This window comes from Balaenoptera musculus, chromosome 2 (assembly GCF_009873245.2).
Source record: "Balaenoptera musculus isolate JJ_BM4_2016_0621 chromosome 2, mBalMus1.pri.v3, whole genome shotgun sequence".
Classification (NCBI taxonomy): Eukaryota; Metazoa; Chordata; class Mammalia; order Artiodactyla; family Balaenopteridae; genus Balaenoptera; species Balaenoptera musculus.
Window position 1 is genome coordinate 75,060,715 of NC_045786.1, and position 17,780 is coordinate 75,078,494.

General features: G+C 41.6%; 1 protein-coding gene across 2 annotated transcripts in view; it reads left to right on the top strand.

Moving 5' to 3' along the window:
* The first annotated feature begins 13,991 nt into the window (after window positions 1–13,991).
* ADAM10 (ADAM metallopeptidase domain 10) overlaps window positions 13,992–17,780 on the top strand; it is a 110,527-nt gene continuing 106,738 nt past the window's right edge. The window contains exon 1 of one of the 2 annotated variants that reach the window (XM_036842720.1): window positions 13,992–14,331. In XM_036842720.1, coding sequence (XP_036698615.1) covers window positions 14,277–14,331 — 55 coding nt within the window. In that variant the 5' untranslated portion in view covers window positions 13,992–14,276. The remainder of the gene's footprint in view (window positions 14,332–17,780) is intronic. The other variant, XM_036842721.1, reaches the window with a different exon arrangement.

Genomic DNA, 17,780 nt, shown 5'->3' on the forward strand with positions numbered 1-17,780 from the left:
GGGGGTCACTCCTAGGTTTTGAATAAATTAGTAAAATGGATCTTATTCTGGCATTAAGATTCAATAAACATTCGTTGGATATATATTTGCTTAACTCTCTGAGGTTCTGTTTTCAAAACCCCTATAACATGTGATTCATTATTATCTTTAAGAATTAGGGGGCTTCCCTGGTGGCGCAGTGGTTGGGAGTCTGCCTGCTAATGCAGGGAACACGGGTTCGAGCCCTGGTCTGGGAGGATCCCGCATGCCGCGGAGCGGCTGGGCCCGTGAGCCACAATTGCTGAGCCTGCGTGTCTGGAGCCTGTGCTCCGCAACAAGAGAGGCCGCGATGGTGAGAGGCCCGCGCACAGCGATGAAGAGTGGCCCCCCCCTTGCCGCAACTAGTGAAAGCCCTCGTACAGAAACGAAGACCCAACATAGCCATAAATTAAAAATAAATAAATAAATAAAAATTAAAAAAAAGAAGTTTTTTATAAAAAAAAAAAAAAAAAAAAAGAATTAGGGAAGATTTAAAATAAACAAATACAATACAGTTTGATATAGCTACTTTATAAGTATGGACATGGTATATATTAAGTTTGTCTAGTGGTGAAGTTAGTGAAGATTTTACAAAGGAGAAACCTGAGCCGTATGTTTAACAATATCTATTCCTTTACATTTGAAAGGAAAGTGACATTTATTACCTGCCTTCTAAATGCCTTAAGTTGTAAATACCATTTTCCACTGTTCTCTTTTCCCCAAAAGTGGATTTTCTAAGTGCTTTTCCTCTCTGATCCCTCTTTTATACAGAAAGCAAAATCCTAACAAAAAAAAAGTGTCTTAAAATGAATTATTGAAATTCCACATGGAGAGAATAAAATATGCAAAGATATCGAATTTGGTATGGCCATGTAAAGGCAGGAAGGCATTGGCTAGTATAAGTTAGATATGTAACAACACCTAAAATTTTACAGTGCTTGCTACATGCCTTGCAATATTCTCAGTGCCTTACCTCTATTAATTTATGTAACTCTCAAACTTCTGAGGTAGGTATTACTACTCTCCCCATTGTAAACATTAGGAAACTGTGGTACAGATGCCTTAACTTACTCAAGGTTGCACAGCTGGCACATGATGCAACTAGGATATAGGGCTGGTGCTTGGGGCACAGGTGCAGGAAAATGCTGACTATGTGCTAGGCAGTGGGGTAGAATTCAGAACAAGACAGACCCAGGCTTTGTTTTCATGGAGTTTACAGCCTAGTGAGTCATAGATATTTGGAGGTAGTAAAAAATAATCATGCAAGTGAAGAATGAAAAGATAAAGCCAAAGATAAAGTCCTGAGGAACACCAATATCTAAAGGATAAAGAGAAGAAAAAGCCCCAGGGGAGAGATGCAGAAGTCACAGTTAAAAGTAAGGAGGAAGAGACCTTCAAGAGGCGGAGGAGTAAGTCGTGGAGATCACCTTCCTCCCCACAAATACATCAGAACTACATCTACATGTGGAACAACTCCTACAGAACACCTACTGAATGCTGGCAGAAGACCTCAGACCTCCCAAAAGGCAAGAAACTCCCCACGTACCTGGGTAGGGCAAAAGAAAAAGGAAAAAACAGAGACAAAAGAATACGGACAGGACCTGCACCTCTGGGAGGGGGCTGTGAAGGAGGAAAAGTTTCCACACACTAGGAAGGCCCTTCACTGGTGGAGATGGGGGCTGGGCAGGGGGGAAGCTTCAGAGCCACGGAGGAGAGCGCAGCAACAGGGGTGCAGAGGGCAAAGCGGAGAGATTCCCGCACAGAGGATCGGTGCCGGCCAGCACTCACCAGCCCGAGAAGCTTGTCTGCTCACCCCCCAGGGTGGGCAGGGGCTGGGAGCTGAGGCTCGGGCTTCAGTCAGATCCCAGGGAGAGGACTGGGGTTGGCTGCGTGAACACAGCCTGAAGGGGCTAGTGCACCATAGCTAGCCGGGAGGGAGTCCAGGAAAAAGTCTGGACCTGCCTAAGAGGCAAGAGACTGTTGATTCAGGGTGCACGAGGAGAGGGGATTCAGAGGACTGCCTAAACGAGCTCCAGAGATGGGCGTGAGCCACGGCTATCAGTGCGGACACCAGAGACGGGCATGAAACGCTAAGGCTGCTGCTGCAGCCAGCAAGAAGCCTGTGTGCGAGCACAGGTCACTCTCCACACCTCCCCTCCTGGGAGCCCGTGCAGCCCGCCACTGCCAGGGTCCCGTGATCCAGGGACAACTTCCCCGGGAGAACGCACGGTGCGCCTCAGGCTGCTGCAACGTCACGCCGGCCTCTGACGCCGCAGGCTCACCCCGCACTCCGTACCCCTCCTTCCCCCCGGCCTGAGTGAGCCAGAGCCCCCGAAGCAGCTGCTCCTTTAACCTTGTCCTGTCTGAGCAAAGAACAGATGCCCTCAGGCTACATACACGCAGAGGCGGGGCCAAATCCAAAGCTGAACCCCAGGAGCTGTGTGAACAAAGAAGAGAAAGGGAAATTTCTCCCAGCAGCCTCAGGAGAAGCAGATTAAATCTCCACAATCAACTTGATGTACCCTGCATCTGTGGAATATCTGAAGAGACAAGGAATCATCCCAAAATTGAGGCGGTGGACTTTGGGAGAAACAGTACACTTGGGGTTTGCTTTCTGCATCATATTAGTTTCTGGTTTATGTTTATCTTAGTTTAGTATTTAGAGTTTATTATCATTGGTAGATTTGTTTATTGATTTGGTTGCTCTCTTTTTTAAAAATATATATTTATATATATATTTTTCTCTTTTTATGAGTGTGTATGTGTATGCTTCTTTGTGTGATTTTGTCTGTATAGATTTGCTTTTACCATTTGTCCCAGGGTTCTGTCTGTCTATTTTTCTTTTTTTTTTTTTTAGTATAATTTTTAGCATTTGTTTTCATTGGTGGATTTGATTTCTGGTTTGGTTGCTCTCTTCTTTCTTTCTTTTTTTTTTACTACTTTTTAATTGTTTTTATTTTTAATAATTTACTTTTATTTTAATAACTTTATTTTAGTTTCTTTCTCCCTTCCTTCCTTTCTTCCTTTCTTCCTTTCTTCCTTTCTTTCTTTCTTTGTTTGTTTCCTTCTTTCTTCCTTTCTTCCTTTCTTTCTTTCTTTCCTTCCTTCTTTCTTTCATTTTTCTCCCTTTTCTTCTGAGCCGTGTGGTTGACAGGGTCTTGGTACTCCGGCTGGGTGTCAGGCCTGTGCCTCTGAGGTGGGAGAGCCGAATTCAGGACAGTGGTCCACAAGAGACCACGTAATATCCACCACTGGCTCCATGTAATATCAAACGGCGAAAGCTCTCCCAGAGATCTCCATCTCAACACTAAGACCCAGCTCCACTCAATGACCAGCAAGCTACAGTGATGGACACCCTATGAGAAACAACTAACAAGATAGGAACACAACCACACCCATTAGCAGAGAGGCTGCCTAAAATCATAATAAGGTCACAGACACCCCAAAACACACCACCTGACGCAGTCCTGCCCACCAGAAAGACAAGATCCAGCCTCATCCACCAGAACACAGGCACTGGTCCCCTCCACCAGGAAGCCTACATAACCCACTGAACCAACCTTAGCCACTGGGGGCAGACACCAAAAACAATGGGAACCACGAACTTGCAGCCTGAGAAAAGGAGACCCCAAACACAGTAAATGAAACAAAATGAGAAGACAGAGAAACACACAGCAGATGAAGGAGCAAGGCAAAAACCCACCAGACCAAACAAATGAGGAGGAAATAGGCAGTCTACCTGAAAAAGAATTCAGAGTAATGATAGTAAAGATGATCCAAAATCTTGGAAATAGAATGGAGAAAATACAAGAAACATTTAACAAGGACATAGACGATCTAAAGAGCAAACAAACAGTGATGAACAACACAATAAATGAAATTTAAAATTCTCTAGAAGAAATCAATAGCAGAATAACTGAGGCAGAAGAACAGATAAGTGACCTGGAAGATAAAATAGTGGAAAAAACTACCACAGAGCAGAACAAAGAAAAAAGAATGAAAAGAATTGAGGACAGTCTCAGAGACTTCTGGGACAACATTAAATGCACCAACATTCGAATTATACAGGTCCCAAAAGAAGAAGAGAAAAAGAAAGGGACTGAAAAAATATTTGAAGAGATTATAGTTGAAAACTTCCCTGATATGGGAAAGGAAATAATCAATCAAGTCCAGGAAGCACAGAGAGTCCCATACAGGATAAATCCAAGGAGAAACATGCCAAGACACATATTAATCAAACTATCAGAAATTAAATACAAAGAAAAATATTAAAAGTAACAAGGGAAAAACAACAAATAACATACAAGGGAATCCCCATAAGGTTAACAGCTGATCTTTCAGCAGAAACTCTGCAAGCCAGAAGGGAGTGGCAGGACATATTTAAAGTGATGAAAGGGAAAAACCTACAACCAAGATTACTCTACCCAGAAAGGATCTGATTCAGATTTGATGGAGAAATTAAGACCTTTACAGACAAGCAAAAGCTAGGAATATTCAGCACCACCAAACCAGCTTTACAACAAATGCTAAACGAACTTCTCTAGGCATAAAATACAAGAGAAGGAAAAGACCTACAAAAACAAAAGCAAAACAATTAAGAAAATGGTAATAGAAACATACATATCGATAACTACCTTAAATGTAAATGGATTAAATGCTCCAACCAAAAGACATAGACTGGCTGGATGGATACAAAAACAAGACCCATACATATGCTGCCTACAAGAGACCCAATTCAGACCTAGGGACACATACAGACTGAAAGTGAGGGGATGGAAAAAGATATTCCATGCAAATGGAAATCAAAAGAAAGCTGGAGTAGCAATTCTCATATCAGACAAAATAGACTTTAAAATAAAGACTATTACAAGAGACAAAGAAGGACACTACATAATGATCAAGGGATCAATCCAAGAAGAAGATAGAACAATTGTAAACATTAATGCACCCAACCGAGGAGCACCTCAATACATAAGGCAAATGCTAACAGCCATAAAAGGGGAAATCGACAGTAACACAATCATAGTAGGGGACTTTAACACCCCACTTTCACCAATGGACAGATCATCCAAAATGAAAATAAATAAGGAAACACAAGCTTTAAATTATACATTAAACAAGATGGACTTAATTGATATTTATAGGATATTCCATCCAAAAACAACAGAAGACACTTTCTTCTCAAGTGCTCATGGAATATTCTCCAGGATAGATCATATTTTGAGTCACAAATCAAGGTTTGGTAAATTTAAGAAAATTGAAATCATATCAAGTATCTTTTCTGACCACAATGCTATGAGACTAGATACCAATTACAGGAAAAAGTCTGTAAAAAATACAAACACATGGAGGCTAAACAATACACTACTCAATAACCAAGAGATCACTGAATAAATCAAAGAGGAAATCAAAAAATTCCTAGAAACAAATGACAATGAAAACACGATGACCCAAAACCTATGGGATGCAGCAAAAGCAGTTCTAAGAGGGAAGCTTATAGCAATACAATCCTACCTCAAGAAACAAGAAACATCTCAAATAAACAACCTAACCTTACACCTAAAGGAACTAGAGAAAGAAGAACAAAAAACCCCCAAAGTTAGCAGAAGAAAAGAAATCATAAAGATCAGATCAGAAATAAATGAAAAAGAAATGAAGGAAACCATAGCAAAGATCAATAAAACGAAAAGCTGTTTCTTTGAGAAGATAAAATTGATAAACCATTAGTCAGACTCAACAAGAAAAAAAGGGAGAAGACTCAAATCAATAGAATTAGAAATGAAAAAGAAGTAACAACTGACACTGCAGAAATACAAAGGATCATGAGAGATTACTACAAGCAACTCTAGGCCAATAAAATGGACAACCTGGAAGAAATGGACAAATTCTTAGGAAACCTTCCGAGACTGAACCAAGAAGAAATAGATACTATAAACAGACCAATCACAAGCACTGAAATTGAGACTGTGATTAAACATCTTCCAACAAACAAAAGCCCAGGACCAGATGGCTTCACAGGTGAATTCTATCAAACATTTAGAGAAGAGCTAACACTTATCCTTCTCAAACTCTTCCAAAATATAGCAGAAGGAGGAACACTGCCAAACTCATTCTACGAGGCCACCATCACCCTGATACCAAAACCAGACAAAGATATCACAAAGAAAGAAAAGTATAGGCTAATATCACTGATGAACATAGATGCAAAAATTCTCAACAGAATACTAGCAAACAGAATCTAGAAGCACATTAAAAGGATCATACACCATGACCAAGTGAGGTTTATCCCAGGAATGCAAGGATTCTTCAATATATGCAAATCAATCATTGTGATAAACCATATTAACAAATTGAAGGAGAAAAACCATATGATCATCTCAGTAGATGCAGAAAAAGCTTTTGACAAAACTCAACACCCATTCATGATAAAAACTCTCCAGAAAGTAGGCATAGAGGGAACTTACCTCAACATAATAAAGGCCATATATGACAAACCCACAGCCAACGTTCTTAATGGTGAAAAACTGAAACCATTTCCTCTAAGATCAGGAACAAGACAAAGTTGTCCACTGTCACCAGTATTATTCAACATAGTTTTGAAAGTGTTAGCCACAGCAATCAGAGAAGAAAAAGAAATAAAAGGAATCCAAATCAGAAAAGAAGAAGTAAGGCTGTCACTGTTTGCAGATGACATGATACTATACATAGAGAATCCTAAGGATGACACCAGAAAACTACTAGAGCTAATCAATGAATTTGGTAAAGTAGCAGGATACAAAATTAATGCACAGAAATCTCTTGCATTCCGATACACTAATGATGAAAAATCTGAAAGTGAAATTCAGGAAACACTCCCATTTACCATCGCAACAAAAAGAATAAAATACCTAGGAATAAACCTACCTAAGGAGACAAAAGACCTGTATGCAGAAAACTATAAGACACTAATGAAAGAAATTAAAGATGATACAAACAGATGGAGAGATATACCATGTTCTTGGATTGGAAGAATCAACATTGTGAAAATGACTATACTACCCAAAGCAATCTACAGATTCCAATGCAATCCCTATCAAACTACCACTGGCATTTTTCACATAGCTAGAACAAAAAATTTCACAAGTTGTTTGGAAACACAAAAGACCCCGAATAGCCAAAGCAATCTTGAGAACAAAAAACGGAGCTGGAGGAATCAGGCTCCTGGACTTCAGACTATACTACAAAGCTAAAGTAATCAAGACAGTATGGTACTGGCCCCAAAACAGAAATATAGATCAATGGAACAGGATAGAAAGCCCAGAGATAAACCCACGCACATATGGTCACCTTTTTTTTGATAAAGGAGGCAAGAATATACAATGGAGAAAAGACAGCCTCTTCAATAAGTGGTGCTGGGAAAACTGGACAGCTACATGTAAAAGAATGAAATTAGAACACTCCCTAACACCATACACAAAAATAAACTCAAAATGTATTAAAGACCTAATTGTCTTTAAGGTCTTTAAGGCCAGGCACTATAAAACTCTTAGAGGAGAACATAGGCAGAATACTCTATGACATAAATCACAGTAAGCTCCTTTTTGACTCACCTCCTAGAGAAATGAAAATAAAAACAAAAATAAGCAAATGGGATCTAATGAAACTTAAAAGCTTTTGCAAAGCAAAGGAAACCATAAACAAGATGAAAAGACAACCCTCAGAATGGTAGAAAATATTTGCAAATGAAGCAACTGACAAAGGATTAAGCTGCAAAATTTACAAGCAGCTCATGCAGCTCAACATCAAAAAAACAAACAACCCAATCCAAAAATGGGCAGAAGACCTAAATAGACATTTCTCCAAAGAAGATATACAGATTGCCAACAAACATATGAAAGGGTGTTCAACATCACTAATCACTAGAGAAATGCAAATCAAAACTACAATGAGGTATCACCTCACAGCAGTCAGAATGGCCTTCATCAAAAAATCTACAAACAATAAATACTGGAGAGGGTGTGGAGAAAAGGGAACCCTCTTGCAGTAACGAAGACACAACTGAGCCAAAAGTTAAATTAAAAAAAAAAAAAGATCTGTTAGTTATCGATGCCACAACACACTTTCACTCTTTATCTAACATGTAAATTGATACAGCCACTATGGAGAACAGTATGGAGGTTCCTTATAAAACTAGAAGTAGAACTACAGTATGACCTAGCAATTCCACTACTGGGCATATACCCTGAGAAAACCATAATTCAAAAAGAGTCATATATCACAATGTTCATTGCAGCTCTGTTTACAATGGCCAGGACATGGAAGCAACCTAAGTGTCCATAGACAGATGAATGGATAAAGAAAATGTGGCACATATATACAATGGAATATTACTCAGCCATAAAAAGAAATGAAATTAAGTTATTAGTTGTTAAGTGGATGGACCTAGAGTCTGTTATACAGAGTGAAGTAAGTCAGAAAGAGAAAAACAAATACTGAATGCTAACACATATATATGGAATCTAAAAAAAAAAAAGAAAGGTTCTGCAGAACCTAGGGGCAGGACAGGAATAAAGACGCAGACATAGAGAATGGACTTGAGGACAAGGGGAGGGGGAAGGGTAAGCTGGGACGAGGTGAGAGAGTAGCATGGACCGATATACACTACCAAATGTGAAATAGATAACTAGTGGGAAGCAGCTGCATAGCACAGGGAGATCAGCTTGGTGCTTTTTGACCTCCTAGAGAGGTGGGATAGGGAGGGTAGGAGGGAGACGCAAGAGGGAGGAGATATGGGGATATATGTATATGTATAGCTGATTCACTTTGTTATACAGCCAAAACTAACACAGCATTGTAAAGCAATTATACTCCAATAAAGATGTTAAAAAAAATTGTTAAAAAAAATCTTTAAAAAAAAAGTAAGGAGGAAAATCAGGAAAGAGCACAGTCTTGGGAAACATTGGAGGAGGGAATTTTGAGGAGAGAATGTCAATTGACCAAGAGGTCTAGTTAGATAAGGAGTGAAAGTGTGTAGTGGAATCGATAACTAACAGATCTTTTTTCTTTTTTTTTAATTTAATTTTTGGCTGCGTTGTGTCTTCGTTACTGCATGCATGCTTTCTCTAGCTGTGGCGAGCAGGGGCTACTCTTTGTTTCAATGAGTGGGCTTCTCATTGCAGTGCCTTCTCTTGTTGCGGAGCATGGGCTCTAGGCGCACGGGCTTCAGTAGTTGTGGCTCGCAGGCTCAGTAGTTGTGGCGTGAGTGCTTAGTTGCTCCGTGGCGTGTGGGATCTTCCCGGACCAGGGCTCGAACCCATGTCCCCTGCATTGGCAGGCGGATTCTTAACCACTGTGCCACCAGCGGAGCCCCTAACAGATCTTTGATGGCCCCAGCAAGAGTAGCTCCTTGAGAGTGATGGTGTTGGACGAAAACTGCAGTGGACTGAGGTGAGGTTTGAAAGCAGCACCAGAAGTGAGAGAGACTGGAGTGAGATGCATTAGAAGTCCACCAAGCAAGAGAAAATAATTGTGTAAATTGGAGTGATAGTAATGGGTAGGGACGCATTAAAGGCAGAAGAAAAATATTTTTAGGGAAGGTGACTGTTTATGAGTAGACAAGGGAAGAAGAATCTGAGATGATTCCACTCTCCATTCCAGGTTACTGAGAGGGTGGTGGTGCCATTATCAGAGATAAGTTACACATATTGAGTTTGGCATGACAGTGAGACATGCAGCAGGCAGTTTATTAGGAGCTGGAAAATTTTAAATGTAATTGTTGTAATGTTTACCAGGATTGGCTTTAAGTTGTGCAAGAAGCATTTTCCTACAGTATTACTTGTATAATATACTGTATACGGCCATATACTGCCAGGCTGAATTTCTCATTATTAAAACTTGAGGGTAACTTTCTTTTATACTGGTAGTATCAAAGCTGTGTATTGTTGCTAAGGAAATAATGCTATTAATCACTGCTTTCAAATGGACGAGTGTTCATGGAAGAACCATGATATTTATATATTTTTACTTAAACACTTATATAGCAATTATTTAAACACTTATGTAGCAACAGCCAGACACTGTTATAATCACTTTACAAATGTTAAATAATTTAAATTTAATCATCAAAACAGTCTCATGAGGGACGTATTTTATCATTCTCATTTTAAAAAAGAAACATTGAGGTTAGAAAGGGGAAATAACTTGGCCAAAGCCACACAGCTTATAAATGGTAAAGCTGGGAGTCCAACCCAGACTGTCTATGACGGTATAAATGCAGACCTTATACTTCCACATTTCATCAGTTTAGCATAAATTTACAAAATACCAAAAATGTAGTACGTTAAAATGTCAAAAAAAAAAATAGTGTTTCAAACTTGTAACGTTGGAATACCATTCATTATGATGCTGGTATGCGATGAATATATGTTTTTAAATAAAAAGAGATACAATCTTAAATGTAATTTTTGGTGATCACCTTGGTAATGTAAAACACGATTTTGGTTTTTTTCCAGTTGAAATTAAAGAGAAGGTGCCATTTGCCTCTAACCACTGGAATTAACTATAAAAAATACTGTGCAACACTAAACATGCCACAAGATGGTCTAATAGCTAGAAAATCAAAACGTTTGTTCACAGCACCACCAAAGGAAAATAGTAATAAGCACAGAGTATATGCAATGTAATATTTGCATGTAACTGTGTCCTAAGATTGGATCTTTTAAGAAAGAAAAAAAAATTCATGAGATTCTGCCATCCTTCTAGACATCTCATTGTAAATGGACACTATTGATGATTTTAGAACTTCTGACTGTATTTTTGAGCTTACTAATGTTGGAGCAAAACTATAATAATTCATTTTTCGGGGCTTCCCTGGTGGCTCAGTGGTTAAGAATCCGCCTGCCAATGTAGGGGACATGGGTTCGAGCCCTGGTCTGGGAAGATCCCACGTGCTGCGGAGCAACTAAGCCCGTGCGCCACAACTACTGAGCCTGCGCTCTAGAGCCTGTGAGCCACAACTGCTGAGCCCACGTACCACAACTACTGAAGCCCACGCACCTAGAGCCTGTGTTCCGCAACAAGAGAAGCCACCACAATGAGAAGCCCGTGCACCGCAAGGAAGAGTATTCCCCATTCACTGCCAGCAACGAAGACACAACACAGTGAAAAATAAAAATAAATAATTAAAAAAAACTATAATTCATTTTTCAAAATGAGAATTAAAGAAGCATATGGTGGGCTTCCCTGGTGGTGCAGTGGTTGAGAGTCTGCCTGCCAATGCAGGGGACACGGGTTCGAGCCCTGGTCTGGGAGGATCCCGCATGCCGCGGAGCGGCTGGGCCCGTGAGCCACAATTACTGAGCCTGCGCATCTGGAGCCTGTGCTCCGCAACAGGAGAGGCCGCGATAGTGAGAGGCCCGCGCACCGCGATGAAGAGTGGCCCCAGCTTGCCGCAGCTGGGGGGAGCCCTCGCACAGAAACGAAGACCCAACTCAGCCAAAAATAAATAAATAAATAATAAAAATAAAGGAATAAAAAAAAAGAAGCATATGGTAATAAATTGTAAAAAATACACAGTAAAAAGAAGTAGGAATTCCAAATTATTATTAGTATTAATACTATTAATACTTATATTTTTAATTCAGCCTCCTGAAGCAGGATGCCAAATAGATGAAGACTAATTAGATGTCATTGAAACGTTCTAATTCATGAAATACAAGTTTTTTTTCTTATTTGTCATATGAATATGTCTTGGAAGTAGATGGTGGTAATAGTTGCACAGCACTGTGAATTTACTAAATGCCACTGAATTGTTTACTTTTATTTATTTAGTTACTTTTAAATATTTTCCAGCTTTATTGAAATATAATCAACATATAACATTGTGTAAGTTTAAGGTGTATACATGTTGATTTCATACACTTATATATTGCAAAATGCTTACCAGTATTATTACCTATAGTCGGCATGTTGTACATTAGATCCCCGGAACTTGTTCATCTTACAACTGGAAGTTTGTACCCTTTGACCAACATCTCCCCATTTCCCCCACTTCCCAGCCCCTGGTAACCACCATTTTACTCTGTTTCTTTAAGTTTGGCTTTTTTAGATTCCGCATATAAACGAGATCACACAGTATTTGTCTTCTCTGTTTGAATTATTTCTCTTAGCATAATGCCTTCCAGGTTCATCCCTGATGGCAAAATTTCCTTCTTTCTCATGGCTGAATAATATTCCACAGTATCTATATACCACATCTTTAGCCATTCATCCATAGAGGGACACTTAGGTTGTTTCCATATCATAGCTATTGTGAATAATGTTGCAATGAGTATGGGAGTACAGATTTCTCTTCAAGATCTTGATTTCACTTCCTTTGGTTTTATACCCAGAAGTGGGGTTGCTGGATCATATGGTAGTTCTTCTTCTTTTTCTAATATTTATTTATTTATTTGGCTGCGCTGGGTCTTAGGTGCGGCACATGGGCTCTTCCTTGCTGCATGTGGGATCTTAGCTGCAGCATGTGAGATCTTTAGTTGGCATGTGGGATCTAGTTCCCTGACCAGGGATTGAACCAGGGCCCCCTGCATAGGGAGCATGGAGTCTTAGCCACTGGACCACCAGGGAAGTCCTTCATATGGTAGTACAATTTTTAATTTTTTGAGGAACCTCCATGCTGTTTTCTGTAATGCTGCACCAATTTACATTCCCACCAGCAATGCACAAAGGTTTCCCTTTCTCCACATCCTTGTCAACACGTATCTCTTGTCTTTTTGACGATAACCTTTCTAACAGCGTGGCAATATCTCACTGTGGTTTTGATTCACATTTCCCTGATGATTAGTGGTACTGAGCATCTGTTCATGTACCTATTGGCCATTTGGATGTCTTCTTTGAAAAAATGTCTGTTAAGTTTCTCTGCCCATTTTCAAATTGGATTGTCTGCTTTTTAGCCATTGAGTTGTAAGAGTTCCTTATATATTTTAGTTATTAACCCTTTCTCAGAGATACAATTTGCAAATATTTTCTCTCATTCTGAAGGTTGCCTTTCCATTTTGTTGATTCTTTCTTCTGCCATGCTAAAGCTTTTTAGTTTGAGGTAGGCCCACTTATTTATTTTTGCTTTTGTTTCTTGTGTTTTTGGTGTCGCATCCAAAAATAATTGCCAAGACCAACATCAAGCTTTCCCCTGTTTCCTTCTAGGAGTCTTATGGTTTCAGGTCTTATGTTTAAAAGTCTTTAATCCATGGAATACTAGTTTGAAGAATCAAAGGGAGTTACTGAGAAATCAAATAGGAGCTTCAAAGAAGTTGGGGTGAAGGAGATTCCAGAGTTCTGTTCAGAGATGGAACAGAGAGAGTGGTAAATAGGACATTTTTCGGGCTAGAGATTCCGTACCCTGTGGTTGAGGCGGCACGCTTTCAAAATGGCTAAGGCCTGATCTGTGTCACAAATTTGTAAAGCGATCAGAAAGATATGACAGGCTGTGCTTCTGCTGCTGGAAGATCTTTACATTTAGGTTCTGATTGTTGGCGGCTGTTTCCGATGTAATTACCGCTTGTTCGCACTTGGCTTTTTGGGTGGGGGACTTTGCTTTTGTTTACTTAGTAGACGTCGTGCACCCTGAGAGGCAAAAAAAAGAAGTAACCAAAATCTCCATTCCCTGTTAAGAAGTTGACAGCTGCCCCTTGACTCTCCCATTTTAACCCGAGACACAGTTCTCAGCAGCTCTAAAAACCAGCCCCGTGCGGTCCGCAGATTTGCGCTCCGGTCCGGGGGCGGAACCCCAGGAAACCCCGCCTCCCAAGCCCAATCCCCGCTCTCCGCCTGCGGACAGGAAGCAGCGGCTGGCCTAGCAGCCCGGGAACCAGCCGCAGCGCGCATGCGCGCGCCCCTGGGGCGCCTGGGGGAGGGGGAGGAGTGGGAGGAAGGGGTGCGGCTCCGCCTGCTTGTTGGGCGCTCGCGGGTCACGTGGCAAGGAAGGAGGCGGAGGTACCGGGCTCGGGGGGAGGGAGGTAGAGAAGAGGGAAGGAGCGAGGGAAGGAAAGCGGGGAAGGGAGGAAGGAAACGAACGAGGGGGAGGGAGGTCCCTGTTTTGGAGGTGCTGGGAGCTTTGCCGGCCCCTGAAGTGGGGCGAGAGGGAGGTGCTTCGCCGTTTCTCCTGCCGGGGGAGGTCCCGGCTCCCCGTGGAGGCTCCGGACCAAGCCTCTTCAGCTTCTCCCTCCGGATCGATGTGCTGCTGTTAACCCGTGAGGAGGCGGCGGTGGCAGCGGCAGCGGAAGATGGTGTTTCTGAGAGTGTTAATTCTGCTCCTCTCCTGGGCGGCGGGACTCGGAGGTGAGGCACGACCCCGAGCCCCGGGGGCGCGGTGAGCACGGCAGACCGCGCAGCGGCAGCGGCGGCCGGGCCGAGCGGAGCCCAGTCGCTCCGTGCGGCTGGCGCGTCAGTCAGCCCGGCCGGCCGGCGGCGCCACTCGGGCGCGCAGCGCTCCCCGCTCCCTATTGTCCCCCGCGCCCCGACCGCGTTCCCTTCCGTGGCGGGCCGAGGAGGCTCCGAGACTCCGGCGAGGCCTTTCCCGCCCCCTGCCGCCCCAGCAGCAGGGGAGCCTGGGGTTGCCTGCCTGAGAAGCAAAGTCAAGATCCGGGTCGCCAGGCGAGAGCCGGTGGCGCTCAGGCCGGCGGCACCATCCCTCCAACCTACTCGACGGGCGCCGGGGCGGGCAACTGCCGCGGGGCCGCCGGTCTTTGCCATCCTGGTCCCGCGCTCACCCTCCTCACCCTTCCGCCCCCAGCTCCTGCCTGGTGGCGAATTCCGGAGTCCAATCCGTCGCGGAGAACCGCCGCGCAGGCTCGTGGGAAGTTGCGATTGTATTGTTCTTTACCGGGCGCAGCGATCCAGACCGACCCGGTTCTGCAGAGGGGCCGCCCGTGGAGGGGTAACAGTGGTCTCCTGCTCGTCTGAGCCGGGCGGCTACCGCTCTCCAGAGTGCCCCGCCTCTGTCCGGGTGTTCGGAGAGAGATAGCGGGAGGGTGTGTTTATGTTCAGTGGAAACATTTTGTTGCCTAAGGGAAAGGTTTTGGTGGGGAGAAAGATAAGCCGTTTTCGGGATGTTCACTGATCTGTAGGCTGGATTGCGTCTTTTTGAGGGACGGTCCCTCGGTGACCCAACTTGAAGAGTTTTCTTACTTAAACTCTCAGGTGGAGTAGTCATACAGTGTAATTAGTGGATTGTGAAAACAGTGGCAACCCTCCACCCCCCACGTTGGCGTTAAGTGTGCTAAAAGCATATAATTTCTTGATTACTCCAGTTTTGAAGACGATTTTCATTTCCATTGTACCCCAGGACCAACTGCATCATTTTGTTGTTGTGTAAAGTGCTTTATTTTAGGTTAACTTTTTGACTTCCTCCATAGTATACTTAAAGACCTTAAAATATGTTTAAAAGAATTGGATTGGAAATTTTTCCGGAGTGCTTTGTATTAGTATAGACAAATTTGATAATTTAGAAAATATCTGAATATTTCATGTAGTGGATTGTTTTTGTTCTTTTCTTTATAACTTTGACTGCAGAGCCAAGCATAATTTTGTCCAGTCTTCTACTTTGTCTGAGGATGATACTTTGTAGGTAGACTTCTATTGTAGTTTGTAGTGTTCATTTGCTAGCGAAAACATCTTAGATTAGGAGCTTCTAGTAGATGTTTAGTTTGAAATATCTGTGCTGGATACCCTCTATAAGGGCCTTTGTTTTTACATTTGTATTTATATCCTAAATGTGGCTTACAAGAAATTTCTGTTTTCACTTTTTGTTAGACACCGATTTCTATGAGGTAGTAAAAAGTGAGGCGTCCACGTGAGGCAGTTTAAACTCCTGATGAGCAGTAGTCTATAAAATGTTCTTTGCTTTTAAAGAGTGGAACAGTAAAAATAGAAACTGGTGTATTCTGATGGTCGAAGAAAAAGTATAAATTGACAGCATAATCTTTGTGGGCTAAGGCCCTTTTTAAACAAAAATTTTCTAAATTCAGAACTCTGGAGTCATTTATAAAGTATCATTTCGCATTAAACATTGGTTAAAAGGCTACTTACTTTTTGATGTTTGTTTTAAGCAGAACTTTTTCAAAAAGACACTAAGAAATCTTTCATTTTAAAATTAGCATCAAGATTGTAGCTTTTGGGTGCATGGAGATATTGGTAATTTAATTGTAATATATAGTATTTTTATCTACAAATCTGAGCTTTTATGGTCAAGTTTGTAAGAAGTTTTTATGAGCATGATATGAGAATAGAATACATTCAGATTCTCTTATGAGAGAATGAATATGTTTGTGTAGATTAGAAGAAGCTGTGGTGGAAATATGGATTTAACTTTAAAGTATAAATCATTCTTAGGTACTTAATTATCCTTTTTAGTTGCTTTCCCCTATCCGATTTGTCAATCATTGTTTTGCATTAGTTTTTTCTTGCTCTTAGTGTGTTGGTGGGAAGCTGGAAAAGAGAATGTGTTTAGAATCATAAAACTAAACTTTCCTAAAGTTGTCCATTTCTTCTTGCACATGTCCCAGCCTATGCTGTATTTGTAGGAAGATACCATACATTTTCTAGAGTTTAGTAAGTGTCTATATAGACATGACTCAAATATATACATAAAAATACTTTATTTTATGCAACCACATTAGAAATTTTATTAGAACTATTCTGATTAAATATAGCCCAAAGAATTTTTATGTGTGTGTGAATTATACTTTTTAACACAAATATGTTGGTGAGTTGATGTTTTTTCTTTCTCCTCTTTTAAAAAAATTAATTGGTGTGTTTGAGAGGTCCAAAGGTATTTTAGCTGTAGCAGTAAATTCAATCCCATGTTTTGGTTTAACGAAATCATACTTTAAATGAACTTTAGAGTATGAAATTTTTTTTTTTTTTTGATGGAGGCACGGCTTGTGGGGATCTAAGTTCCCCGATGACCAGGGATCGAACCTGGGCCCTCGGCAGTGAGAGCGCGGAGTCTTAACCACTGGACTTCCAGGGCATTCCGACATGTTTTTTATATTAAAAAATCTGGTGTAAATGCTTTGCTTTGTAGCATGTGTTATAAAGAAATAAGTTTTCTGGAAGTTTGGCCAAAAGTATTAAAAGTATCAAAGTTTAAGCTTAAACTATTTCTCTCACTTTTACCAGCAAGTAAGGGCCTATGAAATTAATAAAGGGGACAGACTTCTTGTCTTTATCTTTTTTTAAAAATAAATTTATTTTCATTTTTATTTATTTTTGGCTGCATTGGGTCTTCGTTGCTGCGCGTGGACTTTCTCTAGTTGCGGCAAGCGGGGCTACTCTTCGTTGCGGTGCTCGGGCTTCTCATTGAGATGGCTTCTCTTTGTTGCGGAGCACGGGCTCTAGGCACACGGGCTTCAGTAGTTGCAGCACGTGGGTTCAGTAGTTGTGGCTTGTGGGCTCTAGAGCGCAGGCTCAGTAGTTGTGGCACACGGGCTTAATTGCTCCGCGGCATGTGGGATCTTCCCGGACCAGGGCTCGAACCCATGTCCCCTACATTGGCAGGCGGATTCTTAACCACTGTGCCACCAGGGAAGTCCTGTCTTTATCTTTAAGGAGCTCTGACTCTTCATCTTTTTAATCGGAGATTGATAATCCAGTTAGCTGTATCATCTTGAGAATGCCCATTTCAAGCCATCCCCTACATTAGCAGTATCTTTTCTCTGTGTGTACAGGACCTCTCTGAGTAGCAGGGTTTGAGGGAACTGGGCATGGCAAGCACCTCTGTCTTTTCT